This window comes from Acipenser ruthenus, chromosome 18 (assembly GCF_902713425.1).
Source record: "Acipenser ruthenus chromosome 18, fAciRut3.2 maternal haplotype, whole genome shotgun sequence".
In the NCBI taxonomy this organism is placed as follows: Eukaryota; Metazoa; Chordata; class Actinopteri; order Acipenseriformes; family Acipenseridae; genus Acipenser; species Acipenser ruthenus.
The window spans coordinates 31,687,991-31,703,340 of NC_081206.1; the positions used below are offsets into that span (position 1 = coordinate 31,687,991).

At 45.5% G+C, this 15,350-nt stretch overlaps 2 protein-coding genes across 3 annotated transcripts in view; one reads left to right on the top strand and one right to left on the bottom strand.

Moving 5' to 3' along the window:
* Positions 1–3,308, bottom strand: part of LOC117421894 (TOG array regulator of axonemal microtubules protein 1-like) — a 40,718-nt gene extending 37,410 nt beyond the window's left edge. For both annotated transcript variants that reach the window (XM_058990542.1, XM_058990541.1), the window contains exon 1: positions 701–3,308. In XM_058990542.1, the coding sequence (XP_058846525.1) occupies positions 701–2,884 (2,184 nt within the window). In that variant the 5' untranslated portion in view covers positions 2,885–3,308. The remainder of the gene's footprint in view (positions 1–700) is intronic.
* A 1,024-nt stretch (positions 3,309–4,332) lies between these two features.
* Positions 4,333–13,086, top strand: LOC117414772 (kelch-like protein 28). Its single transcript, XM_034917303.2, has 6 exons — positions 4,333–4,725; positions 7,467–7,727; positions 8,057–8,694; positions 9,332–9,775; positions 11,046–11,254; positions 12,041–13,086. The coding sequence occupies exons 2-6, from the start codon at positions 7,467–7,469 to the stop codon at positions 12,202–12,204; spliced, it is 1,716 nt and encodes a 571-aa protein (XP_034773194.2). The 5' UTR covers positions 4,333–4,725; the 3' UTR covers positions 12,205–13,086.
* The last annotated feature ends 2,264 nt before the right edge of the window (positions 13,087–15,350 follow it).

Consider the following 15,350-nt stretch of genomic DNA (forward strand, 5'->3'; position numbering starts at 1 on the left):
TAGGCAACCGACTTTTTATTTGTATTTTTTAAAGTCAGCAAAATAGGTTAAGTGCTGCAAGTTTGTTATCATATTTCTCTATAATGCACAAGTCATTTCTATTTATTTATTTAATTTATTTAATTTGTTAGCAAAAGCATTTAAGCCCTGGGTACAATAAGCTTTTTATTACTGTAGTTTATTCTAAAGGCAACGGGGCTTTTGAAGACAGACAGGCAGCTGCAACAGCCAGTCTATCACACAGGATGGGCCTGTTAGATAAACGTATTGCTGTTGTGTTATAATGTGCAAAATCTTTGTATTATTATTATTATTCATTCATTAAGCTGTTACTACAAAAATCAGAGCTGAACCAGAGAGCAATGCTTAATTCCAGAAAGAAAAAGCTAAATAACTGAATACAACTTCCCTTTATCCAAACGAGAACTGTGATGTCACTGCACCATGTTGCCAGGAATGGAATGAAATTGGATCATCACAATGCAGTGACATCACTGCTCAGTGTGACATGTTTGTGACAGCACCAACACTGGATTGGTTGAGCTATGAGGCTGACAGTATAATAGCTGTTAGGTTATAATATTCTGTTTAAATTATTTAACACACAGTACATCACTGACTTTACTGCCCCCAACTTATAGCACCTGGGTTTAATACAGGAATATGCAGAACACTAAAACAAAATTTAAACACAACATACCTGTTCCTTAGTAATGGTATCAGTATCGTTGGGTGCTTTGGCTGGCTGGAAGGGTGTCTTGGTTGGGGTGTTGGTGTTTTCCCAAGGCAGTTTATTCTTTCCTTTGCTGGCGCTCAGCACCCTTCTGTGTATCGGGGTCTCCTCGCCCTGTGGGCTGGTAGACCTGTGGCCCTGGTGGGGCCCCCTCTCGGTGTCCCCCCGGTTGCTGGTGGCGCTGGAGGTCCTTCCGCCCCCGAACAGCCACTCAGTGTCGGCTCCCTGAGGCACTTGCTGAGAAGCTCTGCCGTGAGCGGAGGCTGCGATGGGGACCGCGTACTCCACCAAGCCGTGAGCGGTCAGCTTCGGGAGAGTCCGCCTAGCCAGGCGGGCTTGAACTGCGGCCATCAGGCCATCCACGTCTTCGTGCAGCTCCACCTGGTCAACAGCCTTGACCAGGGATTGCATTTTGCCGGATCCCATGGAAGAAGCCAAAACTGCGAAGACTTCCAGGGCGGCGTGCCGGACCTTCCTCTTGCCGTCAGCCAGGGCTGGAGCCACGGCGAAGCAGAGTTTCGGCAGGTCAAAGTCCTCGCTGGGGTGGGTCAGGAGGGAGGCGATGATGATATTGATGACCTCCTCTCGGACTTTGGAGTTCCTGTGCTTGACGTTCTCCAGCAGCAGGTCCAGCAGCTTTTGGGGGCCGGCGTTCTTCATCAGCCCCATGTAGACCTTCATGTAGGCCTGCTTGGTGACCGCCTTGTTGTCGCCCAGGACCTTGACCGCAGTGGTCACCACCGCCCGGAGGAACTGCTCCACGTGGCGCCCCAGCTTGACCACCAGCAAGTTGAGGATCTCCAAAGTGCTGTGCGTGACTTTGAAGTTGCTGTCATCGAGCAGGCTGCACAGGAAGCCGATCAGGCCGAGCACGTTGGCAGGAGGCACGTTAGACAGATCGGTGTGGGAGATGACGCTCTTCAGCTCTTCCACTGCGTGGGTCCGCGCCTTGTAGTCCTTGAGGTCCAGCAGCCGGCTGTGCAGGTCCAGGGGTACAATGCCATATTTCATGCCGCTGTGCTCCTTCAATGGGGATAAAATCAAAGGGGAATCATTTAGAGAGGGGCTGCCTCCAGAGACTGCCGCTGCGGGGCTCGGGCTGGGGCACCTGCCTCTCGGATATGCCGATCTCGGGGTATTATTATTATTAAGCTCGGAATCAACAGAAAGCTGCTCAAAGTTATCATCTATAAAACGGTTATAATCTCGCCTCAGGCCCGGGGGCAGGCGTTTCAGGTAAGCATTAAATTCATCTTGCCCGACAGCAAGGTGCTGTCGTATGTAATCCAAAGTGGAGAATGCCACCACAGGGTCGTTAGGTCCGCTGCTGCCACTGATGTTGGTAAGTTTCTTGGTTAGAGACTCGATTATGTCGTACAAGTCAACACTGTGAAAGTCTTTGGGAAGCAGAATGGGTAAAAGCACGACTGTGGCGGTCCTGACACTGGCCTCCCGGCTTTCCAACCCGTGCTCCACCAGCGCTGATAATATCTTTTCCGGGCTGCGGCTGTACTTCAGGCACTTGTGCAAAGTTTGAACCAGCTCCTTGCGCATTGACGGGCTCTCGTCTTTCAGATCGAACAGCAGCCCGGGCAGCACTGCCTGCCTGAAGCGGTCCAGCTCCGGGTCCGGTATCTGGACTATGTCACAGACCAGCTGCACACATTGGGCTTTGACGTCCCGTCTGGCATCCTTTTCCAGCACCTCTACCACCGCTGTCAGCAATTCATTTCTCTTTTTAAACAGCAGCTTCCCGGGGTTTGAGTAGATGTAACCACGGGTTGCCTTGATGGCTTCTACCCGTTTGCCCGCAGTCTGCGTACCTAAAGAAAGTTGCTTCAGTATCACATCCTCTTCCATGCTAGTTAGGCTGCGTGGACGGTCGCTGTGGAGCCCGTGTCGCTCTTGCGGAGAAGGCGGCGGGGGCAAGCTGGCAGGCGCCGCCGGAGTTGCTGGTAGTGCAACTGGGCTTACGCTCCTTGCCCTGCACGCTCCCAACAAGATATCGCAGCCGCAGTCCCCTTTCCTTGGGCTGCCCCGCTGCTTTTCAGCATTCTCCGTGCGCTTGAGGTCGGCGCTTTTCCGGGGCTTGCCCTGAAAAGCCACCGGGACAGACTTTACTGCAACTAGCGACCCCCCCGCTGCTGCCATGAATAGGGCTCGAGCAGCACTGAGGCACACAGCCGTCTCCAGGGGGGCATACTGCCTTCTCTGACGTCACTCCTAAAATATTTCACCTCCCGGCCCACCCCCCCTTTTAAAATCCCAAAAAAAAAAGTCTCCCTCTCGACTCGTCTCCAACTTCAAAAGCAATTCACTGTGTTGTTTTTATTTTGTATTAAAAATAATAATAATAATAATAATAATAAGTTAAAAGCGATCTCAAAACACAACCTTCCTCCACTTGCCCGCTGAAGCAAACGCGCTGCTGGTGTCTCGGTTGCTACCTTACATCACTAAGAAATAAAGCTGACATCAAAATGGACGTGGAGACGGAGCTACAGACATCACGTGAACAAACGGACCGCTTCCATGGTGACGCTGAGGTCACAAACCCCGGCAACACCGCTCTGTGACGCAGAGGCTCGTGGGAGCTGCTGTGCATTTATTTACACGCGCAGTACCAGCACAGTGTTGCTTTATTTGTGTTTACTGTAGTTTTACTTTTAAACATACACCCTATGGTGTGTTTTTTTTTTTTTTTATAATAGTTTGTGGTGATTTAATTAAATTAATTGTATTACAGTGTGCACATTTCGTTCTACCGAGTTTGTTAGTATACAGTATACTGTACGAAGCATATCGTCCATAACAGTGTTATTTCATTTGTAACAACTATAAAAAATAAAAAAACGCAAATATGCATTGCAATGTTTAATATGTTATTGCATTAAATTACCATAGACTTTAACTAAATTAAACTGCCTCATGAATCAAACTATATAGAATACATATTCAACACCATACAGTGCTACACGTAGAGTATATCACCATACATTTTAATTCATGAAAAAGATTAATATATTATTATTATTATTATTATTATTATTATTATTATTATTATTTATTTCTTAGCAGACGCCCTTATCCAGGGCGATTTACAATCGTAAGCAAATACATTTCAAGTGTTACAGTACAAGTAATACAATAAGAGCAAGATAAATACAATGACTTTGGTTCAAGCAAGTACAAGTGTGACAAAATACAATTCAATAATACAGCAGATAACAGTGTCAGTGATAGTTACATCAGGATATGATTAAATACAAAATACTACAGATTAAACACTGGCAGATTACAGTACTCTGAAGTACAGGATTAAATGCAGTAAAATAGTATAAACCAAATTTTTTAAAAAATGAAAATAACATTGACAGCGGGATCATAAATACTTTTAATGTTGTTATTAAACTAATAATACATTAATAATAATGTTTGGGTGTGTTGTAGCAGTTTTACACCAGCACACCAGTACCGTTGCAGTTTGTGCTCCCATCCCTGCAGTAGTGCTTATAGAGAAAGGCAGGCAGACCTCCAGCGGCTTGTCCTTTTATGACATGCGCGGGCGCGTGCTGGTTTCTCGATGACGTCTTCATCAGGGGGCTTGTGGGAGTTGTAGTGTTTTTTTTTTTCTCACGAGGCTGTTGGCTTGGCAACAACAGCAGGCGGAAGGGGGCGAAGAAGACGAAGAGGGCTCCGCTCGCTTTAAATACTGTATTACAAACGTGCTCGGTCTCGTCGTGGTATAATGCAGCCCTGCTAGCGCGGCAAGCAACCGCGGACCTGCCTGTTAATGAAATGTTTTAAAAATAATATCCGCAAAAAAACCCACGCCATTTATTTCCCGCGCAACCCGGAAGTTACGCCGGCCCAGGCTGTTTTTGTATTTGTTTTTTGACAGGCGCGGTGCAGTCTGTGTTGCTGTTGGTTCCGTCGCCCCACAGTCTGCAATAACTACAGAGCGGATCGGCACATCAGCAGCAGAATCACAGGTACGCTTGCCTTCATCTTTCTGGGGTTTATTTTTGTGTGCATTTAAGCGTATGTCGTTCCTCCTGGTGCATATTGACATTGATGTGCACTTTGTGTTGCAGTCTACAGTGCAAAGGCAGAAGGGTTAGAGAAACAAAACACTAAATAATAATAATAATAATAATAATAATAATAATAATGCATTTCTCTAACCTGAGAGGCCCAAAGAACCCAATGTAATGGGAACTGATGCAGTCAGTTGTAGTGAGAAATGATAATCAAATCTTTCCAGAATACAGTACTGTCGATTCACTTAATGGATCGGTCTCTGAATGCACTGCTGGATGGTAAACCTCGGTTTGTTATGGAGTGCTGTATTTAATTCACGACGTGCCGCATTCACAATGAAAAAGATTGACTTTTCTGTACATTTATAATCGGGTGTTTCAGCAGCGTGGTCACTTGTAACTGCTGCTCCACTGGTTTGATGATTTCCTCAAGAAAGCGAATACGAATACTTTGTTATTACAGCGATCTCTTAAATCAAATAGCTAGACCAGTTGCTCATTTGCAACATGACGTTTTTGCAACACACACTGTTAAAATAATACATGGCAATGCGTGGGCTTGCGATGCGCTTTTGCTTCTATTATTAGTGTGTCCGTGTGTGAATCTGACTCGTGTGATTTCGCAGTGTGTGAAATGTCTTCTGAAGAGTCTGAGCAGTGATTATTTAGAAGTGATTATTTAAAAACGTTGTGGTGTCGCAAGCTCTCGCTGAATCGAACCTTTTGGCGTGTTTTGTAACCTTTGTGCGATTTGCAAGTCCAGCCCGAAGTTTCTTTAAACTATCGAGGCTGCGTATTTGGATACGTGTTAACCTTGGCATGCAACACACACGTCATTTGCATGGTCTGTTCCGATTCATTCAAGGTGTATTAAAGTTGGATAGTCCAAGAGATAATTCACCAACTTTTAAGACATGACTTCTCTGAAAGAGCAGCTTGGTAGGGGTATATGCAATGCGTGCTTCCTGTTGTTCAGCCATCACATCCTGGTGGCTTTCATGCACATTAGTTTGAAGCACCCCAGTGGTCTCAATAAGCTCCCAGAAACAAGTCTGATTTCTTAAACCAACTGCCACCAGTAGAACAGAGTTGAACCATTACAGGGACTCCTATATGCAGAGCAGATTCACCCATTCCAGGTTTTGATATGTGCTTGACTAGCCACAGCGCAGAGGTAACAAGCTCAGGGGTGTCTTATTAAACTCGTAGTAAAACCAGGAATGGATCAAATTGCTATGCAGTGGGAGTCTTCTTTCCACCCCTGCACTACTATGTGGTGTGTCTTCATCCACTGGGAGCGAGGTGTTGCAGGGGGTTCTCAGGGGAGCTCTTGAGATTAGACATGTTTCTGAGGGCTCTATTGAGGCCACATCGAGGCTTTAAACATGAGTTTTAAAAGCCATCAGGATGCAAACACTGAAACGCAAAATAATGCCAAATCGCAACAGCATGTTTCCATTAGTTAAGGTTGCTGTTTATGTCATGATATTTCCCACAGCAGTTGCTAACATTTGAATCAAGGATTTTAATTTTCAGAAAAGTTGAAACAGTTGCCTGCAAAGCCAACATCATTTTCCATTTGTTTAATAGCAAAATATATTTAGCAAACACATATAATATTGTAATGGGAATAATGAAGGATATGTTTTAACAATTGGGAGACTGATGTACACAAAAAGTTTAAATGATTAAAAAAAATGTTTCAGGCACAAGCCCTTCTTCAGCTGTGTGTAAAGAGAAGTAAACACAGTGCAGTAAACTTGTTGATTTTCAAATACTCTGAGGATGATGTCAGACTAGAATCTTCATTCCAAGAGGCTCCAAAGTTCCAAGTTTGAAGATAAGCTCACGTTCTGTTTGCTTCAGAGTAGAATTTGTACCAAAACACTGACTGATTCCACAGACGGTGATGTCTTCAGCAGTGTGATTATTGCTGTTGCATTGTCGGGCTACTGGAAATGTCACGGTGTTAATATATATATATATATATATATATATATATATATATATATATATATATATATATATATATATATATATATTATATATATATATATCTTAGTATGTTTGGAATCTCTTTCTTTTTAAAAGTAATGCTGCTAAATTAATAACAAGATGTAATGGAGCAGGTGGGTGGTTGTGTTCTTAATTGGTCTCTGTCCGATCTGTGGGGCGTACTGTACCTACGCTTACATTATTTTTTTTAATTGGCTCTGTGAATTTCTTAATGCGACCCAGAGGATACCGGCGATTGGTTGTTTACCTGAGGATGTATAGCATTCAAAACTGAAACTAAATAAATGAAGCAGCCTTCATAGGGTAACTGTATTAAAGAAGTTAGGTTGACTTGATTATTATTTGCAGAAGGGATACAGTGATCCTGCTTGATAGTAAGAAACCTGCACAGCTCTGCCTATATGCAACATGTTGAAGTGGCATTTTATTTACTGTTCAAATCGTTGGACACAAGATGACGAGGCTCGCATGAATGAGACACACATTCCATTTTTATTTTTAGTTCTTTCTTGTTCCCTTAATGTAAATACACAGCTTTGGTTGATTTGCATGGCCCATACATCAAATATTTAGTATGCACCTCACACCGATAACCAAAACCTGCTCATAAAGTTAAGAAAGATGTGTTGTTTACATGCGACAATGGCCTGCTAATGCTTTACCCCACTGTCTCCCAGATGGAACAGCCTGCCCAGTCCTACATGCTTGCCAGCCTGACGCGACCGCACTCCGAACAGCTCCTGCAGGGCCTGCAGCTCCTCCGGCAGCACCGCGAGCTCTGTGACATCGTGCTGCGCGTCGGCGATGCCAAGATCCACGCGCACAAGGTGGTGCTCGCCAGCATCAGCCCCTACTTCAAAGCCATGTTCACGGGCAACCTCTCGGAGAAGGAGAACTCGGAGGTGGAGTTTCAGTGCATCGACGAGGCAGCCCTGCAGGTAGAGTATCGCACCTCGGCCAGGCGCGTTTGTGTTGCGCAAAAACTGTTTCACGTTTTTTTGTCAATAAATATCACAAAATTTGACATCACTTTATTGTCAGAACTTCAAAACTTCAGAACGCTAAAAACAAGCACCGAAAAATGAAGTGAATAAAAAACGAAAAACAGAAGCCCTATAGATAGTCAAAGCTTCTCTCTGTGTCCGTATGACACACTTTAGAGGAAATTCTCTAGCACCAGTTATGGGGTATGAGGGGGTATGAAAGTTCGTTACATTTGATTTGATAATTTAGAAAAAGAAAATAAAAGCGTGACTCCTCGTTCCAGGCCATCGTGGAGTACGCCTACACAGGGACTGTCTTCATCTCCCAAGAGACTGTGGAGTCGCTGCTGCCGGCCGCCAACCTGCTGCAGGTCAAGCTGGTCCTCAAGGAGTGCTGTGCCTTCCTGGAGAGCCAGCTGGACGCCAGCAACTGCATCGGCATCTCGCGCTTCGCCGACACCTATGGCTGCAACGACCTCTACCTGGCTGCCACCAAGTTCATCTGCCAGCACTTCGAGGAGGTGTGCCGGACGGAGGAGTTCTTTGAGCTGACCCGGGCCGAGCTGGACGAGATCCTCTCCAACGACTGCCTCAACGTGGTGACGGAGGAGACCGTCTTCTACGCCCTGGAGTCCTGGCTCAAGTACGACGTGCAGGAGCGGCAGCAGTACCTTGCCCAGCTGCTGCACTGCGTCAGGCTGCCCCTGCTCAGCGTCAAGTTCCTCACTCGGCTCTACGAGGCTAACCACCTGATCCGGGACGACCACACCTGCAAGCACCTGCTCAACGAGGCGCTCAAGTACCATTTCATGCCCGAGCACAGGCTCTCCTACCAGACCGTCCTCTCCACCCGCCCCCGCTGCGCCCCTAAAGTGCTGTGCGCTGTCGGGGGCAAGGCTGGACTGTTCGCAACGCTGGAGAGGTAAAACAAAGCAGGGTTTCTATTCCACACACACACACACACACACACACACACACACAATATATTGAAAGCATTCACTCCAGTCTTTTAATTATATACACTTTTACAATTATGTCCTAATGCAGCAATACAGATGGCTCAGTTTTAACCACAGTATCACCATTTCCCCTAGAATGCATATTTAAGCTTGCAGGGATGGTTTTAAGACTCCTATTGCATAGCAGTTTCACCCATTCCAAGTTTTATTATGTGCTTGATTAGCCCCACTCTATAGGTAACAAGCTCAGGTGTGTCTTCTTAAATGCATAGCAGAATCAGGAATGGATCAAATTGCTGTGCAGTGGGAGTCTTATTTGTATCGCTGGGTTCATGGGTACACGTTCATACATTTTCCAGTTTAAGGTATATTGAGATTCCTGGACGATATACCCGAACATGAAGAAGTGAGACTACATTGTAAGTTTGATGGAAGTACTTGGTCTGTCCGTGTCCCCCGTCCGTCCACATCTCTCTAGAGTCTGTATCTTACTGCCAATACACCCAACACCCCAAACTTTTCCCCACTCCCCCTTTCTGATCCCCTCCCTTACCCATTCCATTTGAGCTCATTCCCCTCTTTTTCACCCCCCCCCTGTAGCATGGAGATGTATTTCCCCCAGACAGACTCGTGGATCGGGCTGGCGCCGCTCAGCGTCCCCCGCTACGAGTTTGGGATCGCAGTCCTGGACCAGAAGGTGTTCGTGCTGGGGGGGATCGCCACGCACATGCGGCAGGGCATCAGCTACCGACGGCACGAGAGCACGGTGGAGAGCTGGGACCCCGAGACCAACACGTGGACGCTGGCGGAGCGCATGACGGAGAGCCGCAGCACTCTGGGGGTGGTGGTGCTGGCCGGGGAGCTGTACGCCATGGGCGGCTACGACGGGCAGTACTACCTGCAGTCCGTGGAGAAGTACATCCCCAAGGTGAAGGAGTGGCACCCCGTGGCGCTCATGATGAAGTCCCGGAGCTGTTTCTCAGCGGCGGTGCTCGACGGGATGATCTACGCCATCGGAGGGTACGGCCCTGCGCACATGAACAGGTGAGCCTGGCTGATTCAGGGGCAGGACTGTCGCAAAGAGAGAGTTTAACACCGTGCTGCCTTAACACCTGCTTTTTATTGTTTTGATTTCTGCATTTAAAATAAAACAATATTCAATTTAAAGAGGAAGTCCCTTTTGAATTACATTTTCAAAGGGTTTTTTTTTTTTCTCCCTTTATATGATGTTTGCAATCTCTAGGCCATATTTTCAAAGCGTTTTACTCCAGTGTTTAATTTTAGGTACTGCGCAGTTATCGATGTACATGGCGAGAGGCACTATGATTATTTCTGTTGGGAAAGAGCACCTGCTTTAGAGTGATTTTGAAAGCTGTTTGTTCTCTGTAGGTGTAGGTCTGTATCCCTCGGCTTTTCATAAGCAGAGCCGCTGTTGTCGTTACCGTCTGTCTCTGAAGGCACCCTAGCTCCATGTGGAGTGGTTTATTCTGTAGGGAGTCGACAGGCTCAGCATCATCCTTGTAAACAAGCCTTTTGTGAAGAAACGTGAGCCGCATGGTGGTCAAAATAAACAAAGGGAAGGGAAGGAACTAAAAGGACCACGTTGTGTGGGAACGGAATCCTGATACTCTTAAGAGATTGAAGAGCAAGTAGTGTCAAATCTGAATTTCTGCTTTTTCATTAAACTTTTTTTTTTTGTCAGTGGTGGTTCTGATTGCAAGCACTCAGACATTGTGTTGTTATTGTTAATGTAGTGTATTTGTTTATTTTTTTGTGTTTGAAGTTGCTTTCAGCTGAGTTCAGGAGCTGCCTCTGTACTGGTTTCCTGCAATAGATGCAACCTGGGTTAGATCAGCTGGTGTCTTTAGAAAAGTAAGAGCCAGCGCCATCTAGTGACTTTGCAAACAAGTTTCCTTTAAGTTAGCTGGCAATACCCAATACGCTGTTCACTCCTTGGTGCTGGTGATTAGCCTACATTACGCGTGTCTGTGCTGTGCACTAAAACTGAGGTGCTGCTGGAGGTCTGTATAGTTAAGCGCTCTCCTGCATCCCCCAAGTGTGAAGAGAAGAGCAGCAAAGTGGCAGCATGGGACTTTTATTTAGGCAAGAAAAAAATGAGGGAAAAGTAAATTAAAAAAGAAAATTAAAAATGGAATACAAATCTCGAACAGTTTTATTATATATGCATCTTCATTGGTTGCTTTGAGTGATAAATTCCTTCTGCGTTTGTTCAGTTTGAGTGTTTCTCAGACGCTCGTGGAAGTCACTGCCCCTGCACCTGCACCGTTATCCCTGTCCTTGTGTTTCCATGCAGTGTGGAGCGGTACGACCCCAGCAAGGACTCCTGGGAGATGGTGGCACCGATGGCGGATAAAAGAATAAACTTTGGCGTGGGCGTCATGCTGGGCTTTATATTCGTTGTGGGCGGGCACAATGGGGTTTCTCACTTGTCCAGTATCGAGAGGTACGATCCCCATCAGAATCAGTGGACCGTGTGCAGGCCGATGAACGAACCCAGAACAGGTAAGTGTACAAGATCCGGTTACACAAGATGCACTGCAGAAGGTACAGGGCTAGGCATCTGCATTCTGCAGTCATGGTCCTTCAATGAGCAGGCTGTGTTGAGGGCTGTGTGGGTGGCTGTTGATGCCTGTGTCGATGGTTGATGGCTGTGTTGATCGCTGTGTTGATGGGTGTGTTGACTGTGGTTTGATGTGTTGGTGTATGTGAGGGCTGGGTTGATGGTTGATTGCTGTGTGTGTGGCTGTGTTGATTGCTCTGTGTGTGGCTGTGTGTGTGGCTGTGTGGATTGCTGTGTGTGTGGCTGTGTTGATTGCTGTGTGGATTGCTGTGTGTGTGGCTGTGTGGATTGCTGTGTGTGTGGCTGTGTGGATTGCTGTGTGTGTGGCTGTGTGGATTGCTGTGTGTGTGGCTGTGTTGATTGCTGTGTGTGTGGTTGAGTTGATAGTTGATGGCTGTGTTGATGGCTGTGTGGATGGTTGATTGCTCAGTGGGGACTGATGTGTTGAAAACTACTAATTTAATAATTAGCTACAATGTTTTGGTTTCCACCTTCTTTAGATAGCATGGTAGAAATAGCATGGTAGACTGATGATGTTTAAAAATGTGAAAGTTGCAGATTGACTTGCAGGTGAATGTTCTACTACTGACACAAAATGACAATTAATTGTTCTGCACATGTTCCGAGTGATGTGACTCAGTTTGGCAGCCTCAGCCACCACTGGACAATTTGTTATATTTTCCACATCACAAAACCAACACACACACATCTTTCTTTCCCTGTTGCAGGGGTGGGTGCTGCCATCATCGATAACTACCTCTATGTGGTGGGAGGACATTCAGGGTCATCGTACCTGAATACTGTTCAGAGGTACGACCCAATCACAGACAACTGGTTGGACTCCAGTGGCATGATGTACTGTCGCTGTAACTATGGCCTGACTGCTCTGTGACAGTTTATGTGACTGATGTATTAGTCGGGGTAAAAAGGGGTTAAAGGGGGTACAAGGGAAGAGGAGGAATGTGGACGGGGTTTGTTGTGACAGAAAAACCCTGCATGGCAAAAAACAAACAACAAAAAAACAAACAAGGAAAGCAAAGAAAACTTTTGAAGTGCCCGTGTGTTGCTGAGACCCGGGAGTGGCTTTGTGGATTAAGGACTGATCGGATCAGAAAAGAAAAAGAAAAGGCGTGTGGCTGCTGCTGTCGGGTCCACACATGCCCGTTCGTCTGCAGAGTTAGCAAGCAGGTGTATTAGGGGAGCGCGATTCGTACTTCTGTTTTTGAATTCCTCTCTTGCTGCCGTTGTCTCTCCTACTGGTGAGTGCAAGGAGGAAAGGAGGAGGAGCCAACGGAGAGTAAACACAGAGTCAACCCTCGCCAGGGTTTTATTGTAATCTTCTGATTACTTCATATATACAGCTGTGTGTGGGTGTGTGTGTGTGTGTATCTATATATATCTATATCTATCTATATATATATACACACACACACACATTTAATTAAAAAAATCTGCAAATACCCCCCACCTACTCGTTTTACAGAGAGGAAAGAAAGCGAGAAGGTGAGTCTGGGATGGAGTGTGTGTGTTTTGCGTGTGCGTGTGGGTTTGGCTGGAATCAGAAGCGTGGCTGTGCTTCTCTCGTGTCACGCTGATGGGGTTTGATTGCATCAGTTGCTGTATATGACGAAACAAAACAGTGCTTCACACAAAAAAAAAACTTTTTACAAATTGTTAACTTAAGGGCTGCCTTTTTTTTTTCTTGTAAATAATCAAAGAGAGAAACTTATCGTGCGCTGCCTGTAAATGTTTTACGTGTTCGGTTTCTAGGTAGGGTGAGGGGAGGGGGGAGGGGGGAGGGGGGGGAGGTGTGTCCTCTGCGAATGTTAGTGGTAAATTGAATATGCGCAATACAGTTCACAGAGCTAAGGATCACTTTTTGGCTTCTTTTCTATAAAGATAATGTACATGAATAACTCTTGGAGGCCAGTGACGTTTATCTCAAGTTTAACCAACTTCCGTGCAAGTAGCTGTACAGTTCAAACTTTAAACCTGAACTGTACACCATGTTCCCCAGATACTATAACGTTTTACATATAGATAATATAATAGCATAAAGCCACTGTATCTGGTGCTATCTTAGGATTCAGGATAAAGAGCTGTAACTGATGTCCTTACAGCAGTAAGGTCTGTCTCGTGCATGACTCATTTGACGTGTATATCAATATTGTTTATAATTGTTTTGTTTTTTTTCTCATTTGTGCCTGTGAATACTTTACCTTCTATTTTACTCATTTCTTTTTTGAGAGTGAATTTGTTCTAAATATCTCCTTGTGGTTATCGTGCTGACACCATGCAATAACGCGGTATGCCTTCGTGGGCCTGTCCCCTTCAGTTCTCCAGTGCTGTCAGATTAGACCCAGCAGGGAGACTTCAACACAATCACTGCCCAGGTGTTTGTGTTCTCCAGTTGCCTAGCAGCTCGAGTCATTCCAGGTTTATTGTGCACTTCATGACCTGAGCGCGCACGCACACACACACTCACACACACAGATCACAAGCTCAGGTGTGTCTAAACTAAGGAAAGCCTGGGATGGATCCAGCTGCTATGCAGTGGGAGTCTTATTTCCATACCAGTTTGTTATTCCCTTCGTTCTATTTCTTCTTTTTATTCTCAAAGAGTTCTGATAACTTTGCCTGTTGTTATTTCAAGGTCTGTACGAAATCAAAATGATTTCAGTCCGAATAATACCCACCACAGTGCTCCTGCATTAAACTGTGCATTCAGCACAATCGAAGCCGTGGGCTCACAACTGAACAGATGTGGTTCTGAGCGATCGTTGGTTGGGACATCCCAGTGAATGTTCACAGAGCAGATTAAGATGAACTCTGAAAGATTTCCCAAGCATTGACTGGTCAGATGGAAACAGGACCACAAGGGTGTGTTTGTGACACGCATGCTCAGAAACACGTGTGCCACATGGAGCAGTCGCCAATGCGTGATTTATTGATTTATTTTTTTGAATGCCAGTGCAACACTTCTCTGTATAAATTTGATTTTATTCTGGCCTCAGCAGATACATGTGCCATTGTTTGTAATCGAGTCACTCCGTGCTGGCACATCCGTAGACTGGGTTGGGTCTCCGAAACTTCACAAAATGAACAGAAAAGTATCGAAGCACCCTCAGAATAAAAATAACTAGGCTGTTAGGAGCGTGCAATAAAGCACGTCAACTAAGCAATTCTTCAATCATGCAAGACGGAAAAAGAGTCTGTTTTCCAAATCTTATGTGTGCTGGCTTGGGGGTGGAGGGGTCTTAACTGGTTAACTGGAAAGTGAGCTTTTTTTTTCTGTACTAATAATGCCAGTGCCATTGCTGGAAAATGACATGGGTGCAGCTGTTCCAGTCTGGTCTTCACCAGCAGGTGGCGCTGCAAGGCTAGTGGTGTATGAAGACATTGGGGCTGGGCATGATGTTGAAGCTCAAGGTCTTGCTCATTCAACACGGCCATGCCAGCAGAAATACATGCCCTGCACTTCCCAGTAAGGTAATGCTTTATGAAAGGAAATCAAACGGCTGGGTCCACAGACCACAATTAGCACTAATGTTAACGATGGTAACATTCGCTAGTCCGAGATCAGTGTGAATCGGGGCTTGTGAACCCATTCATCTTGACAATTGAGGTTCGCAAAAGATGCTACAACTGATTGCCATTAAAAAAAAAAATGCAATAAGCCAAAACCGTGTTTGTTCTACCACGCACCTTCAAAAATCTCCCCAAACCACACAGAGCATTCGCAGTCGAGCTCTGTGCAGAGATGTCTGTAACAAGGCCAGTGTGGGCCGTCTAGCTGCGTCTTTTTATTAATGTCTTGCTCTCTTTTTTTTTTTCCCTCACGTGCTCACTTCTTTATATTTAACTTGGCCCGGACCAAAACCTACCCTAAGAGACCGTGCTTTGAGTGAACCTTGATGTCAAACGTCTAATACACATGTATGTTGGTATTTAAAATAGTGCAATAATCTTTGGTACAGGTTTTTTCTGTTTGCCATTATTTTCGATGTAAGTGAAATGAATGCCTAGAGCTGTTGCTGT

Coding starts and splice junctions, on each gene's coding strand:
- LOC117414772 (XM_034917303.2), top strand. CDS start 7,467: ATGGAACAGCCTGCCCAGTCCTACATGCTTGCCAGCCTGACGCGACCG. Junction 7,728..8,056: donor TCGACGAGGCAGCCCTGCAG/GTAGAGTATCGC, acceptor TCCTCGTTCCAG/GCCATCGTGGAGTACGCCTA. Junction 11,255..12,040: donor GATGAACGAACCCAGAACAG/GTAAGTGTACAA, acceptor TCCCTGTTGCAG/GGGTGGGTGCTGCCATCATC.